Source organism: Ornithodoros turicata, chromosome 2 (assembly GCF_037126465.1).
Source record: "Ornithodoros turicata isolate Travis chromosome 2, ASM3712646v1, whole genome shotgun sequence".
NCBI lineage: Eukaryota > Metazoa > Arthropoda > Arachnida > Ixodida > Argasidae > Ornithodoros > Ornithodoros turicata.
Window position 1 is genome coordinate 25,371,632 of NC_088202.1, and position 19,687 is coordinate 25,391,318.

General features: G+C 45.8%; 1 protein-coding gene across 1 annotated transcript in view; it reads right to left on the minus strand.

Annotated features, from left to right (window-relative positions):
* LOC135385247 (uncharacterized) overlaps nucleotides 1-19,687 on the minus strand; it is a 108,493-nt gene that overhangs the window by 63,620 nt on the left and 25,186 nt on the right. Inside the window, exon 3 of the mRNA XM_064614452.1 lies at nucleotides 18,582-18,890. Within this exon, the coding sequence (XP_064470522.1) occupies nucleotides 18,582-18,890 (309 nt within the window). The remainder of the gene's footprint in view (nucleotides 1-18,581; nucleotides 18,891-19,687) is intronic.

Here is a 19,687-nt window from a genome sequence, read left to right on the forward strand (position 1 = left end):
CGTGAAAAAAAATATATGTTCTTCTCACTGACTGTGTGAAATATTTCTTTCGGGATCCGCACGAAATCGCCGCTATAGGGGGCTTCGAACTTCCGCCCCGAACCCAAAACCGTAATGCGTTTGAGCAGGAGCAGAGGGTGAACGGCATTACATATCTGAGTAATTCAAACGGGACACGCTTCCGAAACGTTCAAACTAGTCATCATCGGATCTGCAGTCGCCGCGAGTGGAGAAATAGCGAGCTACACTTCCGCGAAACAGGCGCAAAATCTTGCGAATTCCACATTTTTCTAAAAAAAGAAAAACACCATGAGCAGAAATTGCTGTTATATTCTTTATTTGTAGGGGCCTACAAGTACATTCCACCAAAAAAAGTTTGACGCCAGAAAATTAAACTGCTAGGCTGTAAAAAAAAATCGAAAGTCGGTAGTTTTAGGAAAAATTGAAATCTTCGCTGAAGAGCAAGTGGCGTTGGCGGGCGCGCTGAAGGAACGAAATTTCCGCACAAATCTAGCATAGTTTCCCAGTTAGAAGTACAAAAAATTTCTGCAGGGTGCTTTTTGTTATACGACCGCGACGAATTTTTAAGTTCACCATGGTGCGCCTCGCGGGACGCGCCGCACGGATAGGGTGCCTTGCGGCGCCCTCCTTCTTTCCGCACAAAAGCCTTCCGCTGGAGTATTCTCAGGAATGCCGCTTGTGAGAATACATGGAATGGTGCACTATGCATTTCTCCTTTTTTATTCGCCCGCAGTAGCTGGCGTGTTCTCGTCTGGAGCAGCCGGATCTAGTTTCCCGAAAAAGCTGTCTCCATATTCGTTTTTCACTTGCCAACATATTCGCGAGAATCAAAGGAAAAAAAAAGGTAAAAATGCAGCAGAGAGAGAGAAAATCTAACAGTACTTTGTGCAGCCTTATGAACCGGAAGGCTCACTCTGATTTCGGAGGAGGTTAAATACTACAGGGTGTGTGCAGTAAAACGTGACCAGCATTTAGGCACATAGCTTGTTGCCTACCTAACTAACGAACTTCCGGTGGCGCACGATCGCGCATTTATGCGTGCGAAATCTGCAGAAAAATTGTGGAAGCCATACTCAGCTTAAAAAATAAACGGAACATCGAAAACGTCGGCTTCCGTGCATCAGAATAGGGCAACATGGTGGACAACAGGGTGGATGTGAAAGGGCAACATGGTGGACGTAGGAGAGTTGTGTTCAAGTACCGCTAGGGGAGCTATCGGTGCATAAATCGAAACGATGTCCCACATTGGATGCTCATCGGCAGTACCCCTAGCGGTGCCTGCACATAACTCTCCTCAGACCGAAATGCACTACCATGCACTCTCATGACCGCCGTATTCTAATGCATGGAAGCACATGTTTTCGCGCTCTGTTTATTTTTTTTTTACACTGAGTATGGCTTCCGGGACTTTTTTGTAGCTTTCGCACGCATAAATACGCCGTCGTGCGCTACCGTAAATTCCTCGCCTAAGTAGACAACGAGTTACATGTAAAAATGCGGGTCACGTTTTTCTGCACACACCCTGTACTTGAGGGAGCTCTGAGGGAGTTGAGTTTTCGACCGCTGCTTCCGCGGTTCACCTGAGCAGACAGCTAAAATCCTTCTCATGTGGTTCAGTTTCGGATTACACATTATATTTTTCGGTGGGGGGATACTTGTAGTCAAAAGTCATTCTCTACAGCCTAGTATCCATTCTCAGGAAGTAGAAATTTACGTATTATCCCAAAATTACGGGACTCGGCCTCACGTGATCTTGGGATTTCGGTACATTAAATTATGTAAACTCCTGGAATCCGAACCCGACAATCCACTGAATTCTGGCCGTTCACGATTTCATGAAGTTCCACGCACCAACAAATCAGCAGCGTAAGGCACTCTGGGTACCTTGAGGGGCCAAAGAACGCCGTCTGCTTTTGCTCACGTCAAAAGAACCCCAGATGGTCCAAATTATCCACAGCCCTAACCTGCGGCACGTGCAACATGTCGCCACATTGGGTAGACAAACCTTACGTGTAACATCATGGCACCATTATTCGCCGCGTGTCAGTGCACTTGCGCACTTGCAAAGTAAAAAAAAAACACGTTGTTCGTAACGCAGCGCGGTCATACGCTGTCTTTCTTCCTCTTCTGTGGCGGCTGTAGTCAAGCACGTGGCAAAACAGCGTCAGCCACTGCAACAACACGCTGAGCGACTGGGCGGTCTCAGTGTACTCAAATGTCTCACAACACCTTGCCCCGGCCACTCGCGGCGCTGCAGTACCAGCACCAGAGGACACGTGTTTCGCAGTGTTTGCGGCTCGTCAGCCCTGGGTAGCTGCGCATCGTTCGGGATTGGCAAACCAGGTTCCATGAGTATCTGTTTCTCTACGTGCAGCCATAGAAGCCATCTTATACCGCTGTCAGACGTACTAATTTAGTGTAACTTTCAGCGAGTACACTTGCAATAAGTGTCATTCTTTACGAGTCACACGGCATCTTTTAGTGACACTAGATGCAAAGTACACTTAGGATGAAGTGAGTTCGCCAAACTCACTTCACTTTGCCTGCAACAATCAAGTACGTAGCCTCCACGGCAGGAATTGCGTAACAAATGCTTATTTTTGGAAAAGGAAATAAACAACCCAACCGGAATTTATATTTGGACAAGTTTGTTAAGACAGCGCTGATTTATATAAGAAAGACGTAATGATTTTTTGGCGTGATTTACCGGTACTCTCGTTCACAGACTGCCCAGTAGAGTTCGTAATCCACTTCGCGGCAGCCATATTTGTTGACATTGCACGGTGGTTAAGTGTTTCCGGCGAAATCGCGAAATACCCGCAGTGAAGCACTGAATAACGGAAGACAAAAAAGACGGGGCGTCATGGTCTGAGATAGAAACCCATGCTATCAGAACATGGGAGGACTAAGCGAAACGCGAAAGTGTATGCTGACATCGCGGGCCAGTTGCACGCGCAAGACATAGTAAAGTATGGTGAGCTAGAAGGTAAAGTAAAGACCACCATAAGTAAAGACCACCAAAGAGGTGAAGAAGAAGATTGAAAATTTGTCAAATAAATATACTTGTGTTGGTTCCCAACAATTATATTTATGACATTAAATCGACTTCAACTGCGAAGAAAATCTTTATGAAATGTTTCTAGACGTAAGAAAAACGATTTTACCGAGAAAGTATGGTGCACTCCCCGATGTTTGGTGGGAGTTCAAGCTCGCCCATCGTCATCACCATGACTGCTTAGTGACACTTACTTATACCGTGTAGCACAAGCGTAGTGAAAGTGACATTACGGGACGGAGTGCACTTCAACTAAGTGACACTAAATTAGTACGTCTGACAGGGGTATGAATCTGCAAGTTTGAATTTCAAACACGTCTAGCCTCATTTACTTATTTCTTTAATGGCTTTTTCCCCTCTTTATATATATATATATATATATATATATATATATATATATATAAAGAGGGGGAAAAGCCATTAAAAAAATAGGTAAATGATGCTAGACGTGTTTGAAATTCAAACTTACAGTTAAGATGGCTTCTATGGCTGCACGTAGAGAAACAGATACTCATTGAACGATGCGACAGCACCAGAGGACACGTGTTTCGCCGTGTTTGCGGCTCGTCGGCCCTGGGTAGCTGCGCATCGTTCGGGATTGGCAAACCAGGGGTCACTCAGTGAGCGATATACACCTGGGAGGGTGACCGAGCACTCCTCAATGCCACAGTGCAAGTCAGTGAATTATAAAGAGGGGGGAAAAGCCATTAAAAAAATAGGTAAATGATGCTAGACGTGTTTGAAATTCAAACTTACAGTTAAGATGGCTTCTATGGCTGCACGTAGAGAAACAGATACTCATTGAACGATGCGACAGCACCAGAGGACACGTGTTTCGCCGTGTTTGCGGCTCGTCGGCCATGGGTAGCTGCGCATCGTTCGGGATTGGCAAACCAGGGGTCACTCAGCGAGCGATATACACCTGGGAGGGTGACCGAGCACTCCTCAATGCCACAGTGCAAGCCAGTGAATTATAAAGAGGGGGAAAAAGCGATTAAAAAAATAGGTAAATGATGCTAGACGTGTTTGAAATTCAAACTTACAGTTAAGATGGCTTCTATGGCTGCACGTAGAGAAACAGATACTCATTGAACGATGCGACAGCACCAGAGGACACGTGTTTCGCCGTGTTTGCGGCTCGTCGGCCCTGGGTAGCTGCGCATCGTTCGGGATTGGCAAACGAGGGGTCACTCAGCGAGCGATATACACCTGGGAGGGTGACCGAGCACTCCTCAATGCCACAGTGCAAGCCAGTGAATTATAAAGAGGGGGGAAAAGCCATTAAAAAAATAGGTAAATGATGCTAGACGTGTTTGAAATTCAAACTTACAGTTAAGATGGCTTCTATGGCTGCACGTAGAGAAACAGATACTCATTGAACGATGCGACAGCACCAGAGGACACGTGTTTCGCCGTGTTTGCGGCTCGTCGGCCCTGGGTAGCTGCGCATCGTTCGGGATTGGCAAACCAGGGGTCACTCAGCGAGCGATATACACCTGGGAGGGTGACCGAGCACTCCTCAATGCCACAGTGCAAGCCAGTGAATTATAAAGAGGGGGAAAAAGCCATTAAAAAAATAGGTAAATGATGCTAGACGTGTTTAAAATTCAAACTTACAGTTAAGATGGCTTCTATGGCTGCACGTAGAGAAACAGATACTCATTGAACGATGCGACAGCACCAGAGGACACGTGTTTCGCCGTGTTTGCGGCTCGTCGGCCCTGGGTAGCTGCGCATCGTTCGGGATTGGCAAACCAGGGGTCACTCAGCGAGCGATATACACCTGGGAGGGTGACCGAGCACTCCTCAATGCCACAGTGCAAGCCAGTGAATTATAAAGAGGGGGGAAAAGCCATTAAAAAATAGGTAAATGATGCTAGACGTGTTTGAAATTCAAACTTACAGTTAAGATGGCTTCTATGGCTGCACGTAGAGAAACAGATACTCATTGAACGATGCGACAGCACCAGAGGGCACGTGTTTCGCCGTGTTTGCGGCTCGTCGGCCATGGGTAGCTGCGCATCGTTCGGGATTGGCAAACCAGGGGTCACTCAGCGAGCGATATACACCTGGGAGGGTGACCGAGCACTCCTCAATGCCACAGTGCAAGCCAGTGAATTATAAAGAGGGGGAAAAGCCATTAAAAAAATAGGTAAATGATGCTAGACGTGTTTGAAATTCAAACTTACAGTTAAGATGGCTTCTATGGCTGCACGTAGAGAAACAGATACTCATTGAACGATGCGACAGCACCAGAGGACACGTGTTTCGCCGTGTTTGCGGCTCGTCGGCCCTGGGTAGCTGCGCATCGTTCGGGATTGGCAAACGAGGGGTCACTCAGCGAGCGATATACACCTGGGAGGGTGACCGAGCACTCCTCAATGCCACAGTGCAAGCCAGTGAATTATAAAGAGGGGGGAAAAGCCATTAAAAAAATAGGTAAATGATGCTAGACGTGTTTGAAATTCAAACTTACAGTTAAGATGGCTTCTATGGCTGCACGTAGAGAAACAGATACTCATTGAACGATGCGACAGCACCAGAGGACACGTGTTTCGCCGTGTTTGCGGCTCGTCGGCCCTGGGTAGCTGCGCATCGTTCGGGATTGGCAAACCAGGGGTCACGCAGCGAGCGATATACACCTGGGAGGGTGACCGAGCACTCCTCAATGCCACAGTGCAAGCCAGTGAATTATAAAGAGGGGGGAAAAGCCATTGAAAAAATAGGTAAATGATGCTAGACGCGTTTGAAATTCAAACTTACAGTTAAGATGGCTTCTATGGCTGCACGTAGAGAAACAGATACTCATTGAACGATGCGACAGCACCAGAGGACACGTGTTTCGCCGTGTTTGCGGCTCGTAGGCCCTGGGTAGCTGCGCATCGTTCGGGATTGGCAAACCAGGGGTCACTCAGCGAGCGATATACACCTGGGAGGGTGACCGAGCACTCCTCAATGCCACAGTGCAAGCCAGTGAATTATAAAGATACTTATAAGAAACTTATAATATATATATACTTATATATATATATACTTATAAGAAACTTATATATATATATATATATATATATAAGTTGAAATAAACGAATGCGGTTGACCACGAAAAATAAAGGTATTCAATAAATATCAGAAGTGGAGACGGTGCTTCTACAGGACAAGGAATAAAAGGGGAACTTTATTAAAAACTAAGAGGGAGTATTCGACGTTTCGACAGCAGCGCTGTCTTCAACAGGAATGGGATATTATGGTGACGGAAGACAACCTATACACATATATATATATGTTTATAAGTCCCAAACGTCGCCACACCAGCATTGGACAGCTGTTTCGGCCTTATTGGGCCTTCATCAGCAATGCGGAACCAAAAAAAATTGAGGATTCTGGGCAAAAACGAGATGGCAGATTGAGAGACTCTACAGGTTCACGTTTACCAAATCCAGAAACCTGCACGTGCGCTAAATGTCAGTCCCCGAATTTTGATACGCAAAAGTGCCGAAACTGAAACCGCGGTGAGCGGAAATGCAGGGACTACGGCGCTCATTTCACGTCAGGGGTCCACGTGATTTGGAATGGTGGAGAAAATCGGAGTGCGTGCCGCTCAGCCACTTTCCAACCCTGATAAGCTTCCGTCGGTATGGGTGATGCCATCCTCATGCGCGCTTTTTGGGTTTCGGTTCATTTGCATACCACGGTTCGGGGATGGCTATTTTAGCGCACGTGCGTGTTTCACGATTTTTTAAACGTGGAACGGTGCCCAATGACGACAGACTCTAAGCCTACTATCTCGCTTTAGCGCGAACTTGCCTAATCAAAAATGTAATAAAGTAATTTCAGGTAATTAGTCATCTGTTAGTTGCATACTCTCTTCCGAAGCATGTCCGCCTGGCCGTAGAACTCAACCGTGAAAACAATATCTATACTGCTGACATATCGTTTTTATAAAAATTCTGGTCTGTTTACGTGACCAACCGTGCATACTTCGTCGCATGCGTTTTATCTAGTGAAGACCGTGATTGCAAGACGCACTGACGTATAAAAAATGGCGTTGTTCCATGGAATTTTATTGGTATATTCATCTTTGTCTCAGTTGTCTCGCGACGTAAACCCCCAATTATTAAAAAATAATCTTTGTCCGTTTCTGATTTAATCTGCTTATGTTACGTGATTAAAAGTTCATACCGGCAGCCGTCTGTGTAGGAAGGTGCGGTTCTGCCACTTTTCAGGTCAATCAGTTTTGCTAGTAACCATTGCAGAAGTCCAGCGTCTACCCAACATGTCTCTCTCCACCCCAATGGCTTTGGTAAAAGTGGCCGCAAAATTCATTATTTTTAGTATGTCGCTAGGGGTATATGCGGTCCATGTCTAGTTTAGCGGCGCCACTCGATTTCAAACTCCTAATCTACATACCTGGATAGAATTTTGCAGGGTGCATCGTAATCCAAAATAATCAAGCGGCGGTCCGTTCCTCGAATTCCTCCAGAGATCAGTTTCCCCGGGAAAGTTTCGGCAGCGGCGACCATGTCATCTCCATGCGCCCATTGTTTACGTATGACAGCTTACGCACACCTCGCACTCTTCCCAGCATGCATTTCGCCTGTTCCCTCTCGCTCGTTGCCAAGAATGCACGATGAAAGCACTAGATCTCGACGGGTATCATTTGTTGTACTCCTACGCATCAGCCATAAAGCTTGGTTTACCTCACTAAACGAAGTGTAGTGAGGTTAGGTTAGGTTAGGTCAGTACATATTACACGCGGGGGGTCCGGGTTTCCCCTAACCTCAGGCAGGTTGGGTCAGGTTAGGTCTGTCGACATATTACACGCCCCCCCCCCTCCCGCACGTGTTCGAGACTGTCCTGGCAGAAGACCTAGAATTACCTAGAATTCATTCCAGAGTGATATTAACCGGTTGGAGCTACTTATTTATCTACACATGGTACGCAATAATTTCGTGGACGGGACTGCACTCCTTCAGGTTACCGGGTTGCTTTCGTAACCTGGAGGTGTGCTGTCTCATGAGTGAAAGTCTTGCTTACCATGTCTAAATAAATAAGCTGATCCTACCGTTTAATATCACGCTTTGATTTACTCACTACCGACAACGTGACGTCGCCGTCTTTTTGCCTTCTTATCTTAAAGTTCAATAATTAACTTTTTAATTTGGGGATTTTGGGCAAAAACGAGATGGCAGATTGAGAGACTCTACAATTTCACGTTTACCAAATCCTGAAGCCCGCACGTGCGTTAAATGTCCGTCCCCGAATTTTGATATGCAAATGTGCCGAAGTCCTTGTCTTGTGAACACCATCGCAGTTTTCACCTAAATTTTTGAAGACATTCCTCGTTTGCACGCTGTGATATCCTATCGGTTTGTACGCGGCGTTGTTGATAACTGTTTCGCGCCTTCATGGCTTGGCGATAAAAGGCAGGGTTTGTTTCCGCGCAGTCTGCAGCCGGGTGTGGTAGGAGTAGGTTCTGCCCGTGTCATACCTGCAATAAACAAGTTCGTTCCACATTCGGAGTACGTTGTTCCTCTCGGAAAGACACTACATCTGGCGATGCTAGTATGGGATTTCACTCCGAATGACCGGCGTTGACGAAGCAACCGACGGAAAGGAAGAAGCGAGGAACGAGAACGAGAACGCGAACCCGACGACATGGTGCAGGGTGACTACGATAGGGCAAGTAGAACATTTTGATGAAGCTACATCGGATTGGATATCCTACGAAGAACGCTTGCTTTCGTTCCTGAAAGTTAACAAAATTGAAGATGGCAGCAAAGTGGATGCGTTCCTTAGCATCATTTGACCCAAAACCTATTCGCTGCTAAAAACCTGGGGTCGGATTCACAAACGCGATCGTAAGTTACGCCAAGATGCGCTAAGACGTCGTAGCCTGCGACGCGCGTACGACGGCGTCGTAAGCGCAATTCACAAAACTATCGTAGTGGAGAGGGTACCCCCTTTGACGAGGAAGAGGAAGTTGCTCGCTTCCTGTCACGTGCACCTCCGATAGAAACACCTCGAAAGAAATGCCTCAATGTCACTTCGGGGATGGCCTCGAAGGTTCTGTGGCAAAGTGTAATGCGTTGGCGCCTATTACGGAGTCTTTGTTTGCCGTCTCCAAATCCACCGCTGCCAAATAACGCCGCCATCTTTCTTCGTAAGACTGCTCGGGAGCTCTCGCAGGATTCCGCCGTAAGCTGCGAAGATTTTGCGATGCGCGCCCTTCGTGAACCTACACTTCGTCGTAACTTTCCCATACGACGGAGATACGACAGATTCCGTCGCACGAGCTCTTTGTGAATCCGACCCCTGATGACTACTTTGCGGGTGCGTTTATCGCCGAAACCGTCAGTGACTGCAGAAAGGGCGAAATTCCGTAAGTGCGTCCAGGGAGAGGCTCAGACGATTGTGCAGTTTGTCGCTAAATTGAAAAGGCTTGCCAAGGGTTGCAAGTTTGGGGCAAACTTGGAGGAAATTTTGATTTGTTTGCGGATTGCGAAGACTTGACATTCAAAAATGTCTATTCGCCGAAGACGAGTCTTTAACATTTAAGAAAGCAGCGGAAAAAGCATTGTCTCTTGAAATAGCTACACGAAGCGCCTTGGAATGCCACGAAGCTGATACGCCCCCACCTCAACACAAAGTTGATAAGGTCGACAAGGAAAAGAAGCGTTCCTGTTATCGATGCGGTGCGAACAATCACTCCAGTGAATCATGCAACTTCCGGAATTCTGTCTGCCACAACTGCAAAAAGAGAGGGCATATGCGACGAGTGTGCCGATCGCGAACAAAGCTAAAACCGCTGTCCGGTCGACAAAATCTTCGCAGCTTGCGGGAAGATGACAACTTTTACTTGAATAATGCGGTTCTACGGATGGAAACACGCAGCAACGACCCCATGTGCGCAACGGTTGTGATCGTGAATGTTCCTGTTAAGATGGAAATTGACACTGGTGCCGCTGTTTCCGTTATGCCTTTCCAGCAGTACCAGGCGTGCTTCCCGGACCTTAAGTTGACACCCACGGCGCTAAAGTTGCTGACATACAGGGGGGAAGCGATTACACCTCGTGGGTGCGTCATGGTTGACGTGAAGTACAACGGAAATCAACGAAGCCTTTCACTTCACATCTTGCGTGAGTCTGGTGTACCTCTCCTAGGACGTGACTGGGTGCGAGAACTGTGCCTGGACTGGACACAACTGAACACAATGTCACCCGACATCAAATCCACCACGGAACAGTTGTTTGAAAAGTACATCCTACTCTTCGAAGACGGGCTGGGAAGAATGAAAGGTGAGCAAGCATCTCTCAAGCTCAGAGAGGGCAGTACACCACGCTTTTTAAAGGCCCGAAGTTTGCCTTTTGCGCTAAAGTCTACTGTGGAAAATGAATGGAGTAAACTGGAAAGCCTCGGAGTAATTACGCCAACAAGTAGTAGTTCATTTGCAACACCAGTTGTATTTGTCGTTAAAAGAGATGGTTCAATTCGATTGTGGGGTGATTACCGAACAACGGTCAATCAAATTTTGTAAGTTGAGAAGTACCCCTTGCCTTGACTGGGCGAAATTTTCGCAGCGCTTGCAGGCGGCAAGGATTTTTCGAAGATTGACGTCAACCGGGCATATCTTCAGGTCGAAGTTGATGAACAGTCACGGCACTACTTGACGCTGAACACACACAAGGGATTATACAAAGTGAATCGCCTTGCGTTCGGAATCACCTCTGCGCCCGCAATTTTCCAAAAGATAAAAGAAAACATGCTGAAGGACCTTAGCGGTGTCATTGTTTACTTGGATGATATCCTGGTCATGGGAAGGTCGCAAGAAGAGCATGTGCGGCATCTGGAAGCAGTACTGAAGCGCCTCGCAGAACGAGGAGTAAAGGCAAAGAAAGATAAATGCGAATTTTTCAAAAACGAATTGCAGCATCTCGGACACGTAATCAATGCGGGAGGAATTAAGCCATCGCTGGAGAAAGTAGAAGCAATTCTTCGCGCACCGCCGCCGGCAGATAAGCAACAGCTACGTTCGCTACTGGGAGCGATTAACTTCTATAGGAAGTTCTTGCCAGATTTGTCCAGTGTTTTGTATCCGCTGTATAGACTCTTACGACTTAAGGTGGCATGGAATTGGAACCAACAGTGCCAACGGGCGTTCGAAAAGGTGAAGGAACTCCTATCATCGCCCCAGCTCCTTGTCCACTATGACATGGACATCCCGTTGCAGTTGGAGAGTGATGCATTAGCATATGGTGTAGGGGCCGTACTGTCGAATATACAAGCAGATGACAGCGCTAAGCCCATCGGTTACGCTTCAAGAATGCCGCAGAATCCAATTATAGTCACTTGGAAAGAGAAGCCCTGGGACTGATATTTGGAGTTAAGAAGTTCCACAACTACCTGTATGGACTGCATTTCGTTCTTTGTATTGACCATAAGCCACTCCAAACAATATTTGGTGCAAAGACTGGCATCCCAAGTATAGCCGCTGCACGGCTACAGAGATGGGCATGAACTCTTGCAGCGTACCAGTATGAACTTCGCCACAGAAGCGGTTCCACTAATGCTGTCGCGGACTGTTTCTCTGGCTTACCGCTCAAGCATAAGCATCCCGAAAATGCGGACGATGAGGTCGGTGCGCTGTATATCGTGCGACTGCAAAGTTTCCCAGTGAGCAGCACAAATTGCCAAGGAAACTGCTCGTGATCCTATTCTGAGTGTTGTGGCCAACTTTATACGAAACGGATGACCTCCTTCAAACTACGATGACGCTTTAAAGCCCTACTTTTTTCACATGACGGTTCTTACGGTACACCAAGGGTGCATCTTGTGGGGTATGAGAATCCTGGTTCCAGCGGAGCTGCGTAGTAGAGAGCTTGAAGAGCTACACTATGGACACGCAGGAATCGTTCGGAGGAAGAAGATCGCCAGACGTTATACCTGGTGGCCAGGTATCGACTTCGACTTGGAGCTCATGGTGAAGGAGTGTGACGACTGCCAAGACCAGCGTCCCTTACCAGCGACAGCTCCGCTGCATCCGTGGTCGTGGCCGTCGGAACCTTGGGAACGCGTCCACCTGGACTATGCCGGACGATTCCAGAACAAGAATTTTTTTAGTGGCAGTTGACACCCATTCTAAATGGCCGGAGGTGTACTTGCATCAACGACTGTTGAAATGACAGTTCAGTGTGTAAGTGAACTATTTGCCGTTGGGGAATTGTGAGAACAATTGTTACGGACAAAGGGCCACAGTTTTGTTCAGAATCTTTCCAGGTGTTCCTAAAGCAGAATGATGTCCGGCATGTGACGTCAGCACCTTACCACCCGTCAACAAAAGGTTTGGCAGAACGATTTGTGAGGACCTTGAAAGACGGTCTAGGAAAGGGTCGTAGCCAGTCCCTGGAGGTGAGGCTAGCCAACATACTTTTATCTTATGGGAACACCCCTCATGCTACAACTTCTCAATCACCTGCATCTTCAATGTCTGGAAGGACGTTAAAAACGAGACTAGATCTCATGATGCCTTCTCTTAAGTCAGTCGTAACGCAGAAGCAAGAAACGCAAATTTTAAAGCGAAGCCATAAAGAACAGTTGTTTCAGGTTGGTGATTCGGTACGAGTAAGCAACTACCGAAGTGGGAAGAAATGGGTGTATGGTTTTATTATCAGAAGGACTGGGCCTGTGTCACACAAAGTGAAAGTGATCACACAGCATGGGACTTTCGTGTGGAGAAGACACGTTGACAAGATTGTCGCGGCTCAAGCTCGAACGGAATCTTCGACAGATCTACATGAACAAGAATCGCCGGCTCTCATGCCTGCAATCTCCACTGGCCCAAGTTCCGAGAAGACACCGGTGACCGAGAAGCCGCCAACGCCAGTACAAGCAAGAGTATACCCACTTCGTGAGCGTCGACCCCTCAACGTTATGAAGTCACATGAACTGGGTTGGTCTAGTATTAAGTATTGTTCTAGTAGTTAGTGTGCATGAAAGTTGCATGCGGGTTTTTCAAATATTGTATACATCGTTCGCGCAAAGTTATTTTTTCCCTTAGGGTGGTGGTAGTGTGATATCTTATCGGTTTATACGCGGTTTGTCCGCTACTGTTTCGCGCCTTCATGGCTTGGCGATAAAAGTCAGCTGCGAGTTTGTTTTCGCGCAGTCTGCAGCCGGGTGTGCTAGGAGTAGGTTCTGCCCGTGTTATACCTGCAATAAACAAGTTCTTTTCACATTCGGAGTACGTTCTTCCTCTCGGAAAGACATTACACACGCCTCCCGTTGGTGCGATATCATGTGATGTACATAATGCAAGGACACGTCAAACCTTCATATGTAAATGACTCTGTGAGCGTCATTTAATAACGACAATAATAATTTTGTGCAATTTCCTGGTTTGACAAATACACAATAGTTATTCGCTACGCGCGGACATCCTCGCGTGCATGGAACATACGATGCAGCCGCGTCCTCGCGAGCTCGGGCCATCGACAGTGACCATCGAAGTGACCATGCATAGCTCGCCTTGCCGACGTCTTTTTTTATTTCCATTGAGAATCAGTGTTGGCAAAGTTCTTCGAATAGGAGGCCATCCCCCCACACATCATAGTACCCCCAAAATCTGGAAGAGACCCCCCCCTACAATTCTGTGTCATGGCACAATACTTCGTCCGTCAAAAGCTTGTAAAAGCCCCCCCCCCCCCCCCCCCCCCCCCGAGGAAGAAATTATGCGTAGACTACTAAGACCATCCCTTTGCTCGCACGGACGTTACATCGGACATACCGCCCAGCGGAGATGTTGTGCTGTGTGGTGGACTACATCGGAGGTGCGGTGCTATGTGGTGAAGTACGAACCAACAACGACATACATCCGTCAGCATTATCCCATGCAAATGCAGTGTACGCCACCGTTGAGTCGCGAAAACAGTTGCCGAAAGATATAACACCATAACCCAAAGTATGTATGCTATGTCGATCATACCTCCATCCTTGATCAGAGTAATGCTCCCCCTACGCTCCTTTACTTTTCTGCACTAAAAGTGATGCCATACGTCATTGCTTACGTCAAAGTGAAGTACGGCCTAACGCGATGTTAGCTTGCGTCTGCTGGGTAGGCAAAATCTGGGGACAACTCCTCGGTGTCATGTTGTAAAAGTCAAAGCGTAGAGTGTGGCGCCACTGTATTATCGCCTTGGAAATTTTCATATGCATGTCTATACACAAAAGACTCTCTGCAATTTTTTGCTGAAACTGTAAAGTTCGAAATATAATATCTTCATGAACGCCTTCGTGTCTATGCTTATTCTATTTATGTTAACTGCAAAACAAATGGCTTGCCATGATTAGGAATGGTGTGTGTAGTAATATAGTAAACTGTAGCACGCTTCACGGAGGTTTGTGCCCCACTAACGAAACCACATACCATACGAGTGGGTCTACCCCGTGACTTCACGATATCTACTGAGGGAATGTTTCACCATCTACAGCTTTTTCCGGCGTTATTAATCATTTTGTCGTACATTTTAATCCGTATACAATGACATTTAATCCATTTGTCATGGGAATTAATCCTCCTTTCATTATTTTTAATCCTCATTTCACAGAATTTAATCTGTTTCTCATGCTATTTAATGCAAGTGACTATATGTGGGCTACGTGGCTTTTTTTTTGTATTTTGGGACAATTCCCATGTGTACGCGTATTGCACATGCTTTTCACTAATATTGTGGGTTTCTGCACCATAACGGGATACTGTGGGACTGTCAATCTGGATTACGGTGTAGTGGGACTATTCCCATGTCTACGAGTATTACCCATGGTTTTCATTAAAAACGGGGGTTTCTGAACTGTAATGGGATACTGTGGAACTGCCAATCTGGATTGTGACATTGTGGGACTATTTCCATGTCTACAGATATGACATGTGTTTTATTAAAAATATGGGTTTCTGCATTGTAATGGGATACTGTGGGACTGTGTATATGGATTACGATATTGTGGGACTATTCCCATGTGTACGGATATTGCAGATCCTTTTCATTAGATATGCGGGTTTCTGCACTGTAATGGGATACTGTGGAACTGTTGATCTTCATTACAATATTGTGGGACTATTTCCATGTCTATGGGTATTACCCATGCTTTTCATTCAAAATGCAGGTTTCTGGAGTATAACGGGATACTGTGGGATTGTCTATCTGGTTTAGGATATTGTGGAACTATTCCCATGTGTGCGGGTATTACCCATGCAGTTCATTAAATATGTGGGTTTCTGCACTGTAATGGGATACTGTGGGACTGACAATCTTGATTACGATATCCTGGGACAATAAGCATATCTATGGGCATTCCCCGTGCTTTTCATTAAAAACACGAGTTTTTGCACTAATGGGACACTGCGGGACTGTCAATCTGGATAGCGGTATTTAGGGGACTATTCCTATGTCTACGGGTATTGCACATGTTATTCATTAATAATGCGGGTTTCTGCGCCATAATGGGATACTGTTGGACGGTCAATCTGGATTCTGCTATTGTGGGACTATTCCCATGTCTACGGATTTTACCCATGGTTTCCATAACAATACGGGTTTCTGTACTGTAATGGGACACAGTGAGACTGTCAACCTTGCTTACGATATTGTGGGACTATTCCCATGTGTGCGGGTATTACCTATGCTTTTCATTAAATATGCGGGCTTCACCTTCACGGGATACTGTGGGACTGTCGATCGTGATTACGATATCCTGGGACTATATGCATGTCTACGAGTATTCTACTTCCTTTCCATTAAGAACGTGGTTATTTGCACTGTAATGGCATACTGCGGGTCTGTCAATATGGATTACGATATTGTGGGAATATTTCCGTTTCTGTGGGTATTACCCATGCTTTTCATTCAAAATGCAGGTTTCTGCATTATAACGGGATACCGTGGGATTTTCTATCTGGTTTAGGATATTGTGGGACTATTCACATGTGCGCGGGTATTACCCATACTTTTCATTTAATATGTGGGTTTCTGCACTGTAATGGGATACTGTGGTACTGGCAATCTTGATTACGATATCCTCAGACTATAAGCATGTCTATGGGTATTCCCCGTGCTTTTCATTAAAAACGCGGGTTTCTGCACTGTAATGGGGTACTCTGGGACTGTCAGTCCTGATTACGATATTGTGGGGCTATTCCCACGTCTACGGGTATTCCCCGTGCTTTTAATTAAAAACGCGGGTTTTTGCGCTCTAATAGGATTCTGCGGGTCTGTCAATTTGGAGCACGATAGTGTGGGACTATTTCCATGTCAACGGGTATTACTCATGCTTTTAATTCAAAATGAGTGTTTCTGCACTGTATTGGGATGCTATGGGACTGTCTATCTGTCTATTACAGTGCAGAAATTCGCATAATTAATGAAAAGCATGGGTAATACCCGCACACATGGGAGTAGTCCCAGAATATCCTAAACCAGATAGACAGTCCCACAGTATCCCGTTATACTGCAGAAACCTGCATTTTGAATGAAAAGCATGGGTAATACCCATAGACACGGAAATAGTCCCACAATATCGTAATCCATATTGACAGACCCGCAGTATGTCATTACAGTGCAAATAACCACGTCTTTAATGGAAAGGAAGTGGAATACCCGTAGACATGCATATAGTCCCAGGATATCGTAAACACGATCGACAGTCCCACAGTATCCCATTAAGGTGAAACCCGCATTTTTAATGAAAAGCATAGGTAATACCCGCACACATGGGAATAGTCCCACAATATCGTAAACAAGGTTGACAGTCTCACTGTATCCCATTACGGTACAGAAACCCGTATTTTTAATGGAAACCATGGGTAAAATCCGTAGTCATGGGAATAGTGCCACAATAGCACAATCCAGACTGACCGTCCCACAGTATCCCATTATGGTGCAGAAACCCGCATTATTAATGAATAGCATGTGCAATATGCGTACACATGGGAATTGTCCCAAAACACACATACAAAAAAGTCATGTAGCCCACACATAGTTACTTGGATTAAATTGCGTGAGAAACGGATTAAATTATGTGAAAAGAGGATTAAAAATAATGAAAGGAGGATTAATTCCGATGGTAAATGGATTAAATGTCAAGTTATAAGGATTAAAATGAACGACAAGAGGATTAATAACGGCGGAAAAAGCTGTAGCTTGCGCCCTCACCCTATGTTTTGATATCTCCATTAAACATATCTCCCTCCCCCTCCCCTCAGCAGCATTAACGTCTCCCCCCAAATGCACTGGGTATAATCGCGTACTGACATTAATTATAACACGACACAAAAACGCTGCACGTTTCCACTGCCGCATTACGATGTCGCTTGTGTTTTGCTCCACATTTATTACATCTTGTACGTATCGCCACCTCATTAGAGTGTCTTACAACACATGCCACTGCAAAGAATGCACTTGGAAATGACTTCGCTGGGGACAAATGTCCGTAGAAATGGGCGGAGCGTTCAGGCGGAGTGTTTCGTGTGGACTCCACCCAAGAGCTCGTGACGTGCAAGTAATGCACGCATTAGTTTCATCGGGAATAGCTCCCTAGTAAGTAAGGATGAAGTATAGCTTTGGATAGACCTAGACCGTTATAATACTAGACTGTATTTTGGGCAGTGATTGTCCACAGAGCTCTAGAAGAGGGTGTGGGGCTCCAAGTATAGAAAGCTCCCATTAATTGACATACTCCCTTTTTCTGTACGCAGCTCTCGCGCAATAGGCTTCGGTGTTTTTCTCTCCACCTCGCAAACTATCGCCTGCACTAGCCTAGTATGGAGCCTTGTTTGATTTAAAACGAAACTGCTCAAAACCATTTTGTTACTCCTGAGGCGCCTTAGTGCTGTTTCTACTGCCGTTGAAAGCTTACAAGAGAATAAAAAGAACAGAGAGGGAATGCTAGTTAAACTATATACTTAAACTACATTCTCGTACTTGCAAAATAGTTGTAATTATTGCCGCTAAGACGTAACTCAGCTAGTACATAAACTGCAATTTCCCAGAGAAATTAGTAGTTGAGCTCCTAAAAAAGTAAGAAGATACGATGGCAGAAAAATAGGCGATGTCAAGTTGTCGGTGGTGAGTAAATCAAAGAGTGATATTAAACGGTAGGAGCAACTTATTTATTTACACATGGTAGCGAGACTTTCGTGCACGTTACCATGTGTAAATAAATAAGTTGCTCCTACCGTTTAATATCACTCTTTGCTTTACTAAAAAAGTAATTAGAGCCCGTCTCTGGTATCAGCGATGAAAGTTACTTTATGCAATTATGATTGTCTCAGATACCACATCGAGTGAATAAATAGTTAATTTGACGTTCTTGCTCTACTTCATACCAGCACAAAGAGGTATTCAGTACACAAGGTACGCGGTACTGTATTCTGATCACTTCCGTGAGGAAACGTGAACATGAAAACGTTGCTAAAATCTTCCTACAACACCCACATGCATAGATATTTTATTCTTACTGCTGACTGCTGTCCTCGGAGTAATAGCGCTGGGTGGTCCATCATGCTTGTCTCCATTTTCGTCGAGGTACCGCAGCCACACTTTTATTCCCACTGAGGTATAAGGCTTCAAACCGGTGATGACGTAGTAGTCACCAGCTGCCTCAATTTCATCCTCTTTTAATTCTTCACCTTTCGGTGTCCACGTGATGATGACGCTGTACTTAGCTCCATACCGAGTGCACCAATAAGTTTCGGTGACTTGCTTCCAAGCGAGGGTGACCTGGGTTGCATCCGCCACGTTCCTCAAGTTTTCGATCTCTGTAGGAACTAAAAGAGGGGAGCTCGTAAATGGAAAAACTATGCAAAACGAACAGCCCGAGAGGTGCTCGTAGGGCAACTACCATCTTCAGTATCTTCGTGGAATTTACACGATTACACGCAAACGCCCATTCAAGCACAAATCAGTATCTACTTGCTGTCTCCTTCGTTGTTTCACTAAAGCATGATGTGGATAACGAGGTGGTGACATGTTTTTCCGTTACAGTGGCGATGTGTCAAATGGCCCTGTTGAACGTACTTGTGATACTTGTTTTTGTAAATAACTGAGTGTGGTCGGGTGGTATGTAGCAGGACAGATAGCACTACCATAGACAGTATAGTTGACAAGCGGGAGAAGAACAGTGGCAACAAGGGGTGCACCAGCTCCTTTCCGACAACCGTCTCATGTGTGCTACCGTGCTGACACACACAGGGTTGGTATGGGGGGCCGCAACCGGGTAGGGCTTTGCATCGAAACTAGGGTTAGGAATGCCCCACTCAGCGTCAGCCAATGCCCCACCCAGCGTCTTCACGGTATAACTGAAAGGCGCTAGACGTTCGCTGTGCACAGTTTGAAAAGCCTGAAGGGGGTATCCTTCCTCCCGGAGTGCACTGCATGTTACATCTTCATTGACCTCGATGTCGAGAACTTAATATGAAGCATTATTTTAAATTAATCAAAATATACGGCATTATTATGTACGCGCCTGAAATCTTTACTAAAATCGTGCCTAAAAACTCATGATCGTAAACAAATACGTAAGAAAAACTATCTCTGAAGTCATAGGTGATGGCCCAGCAACCCA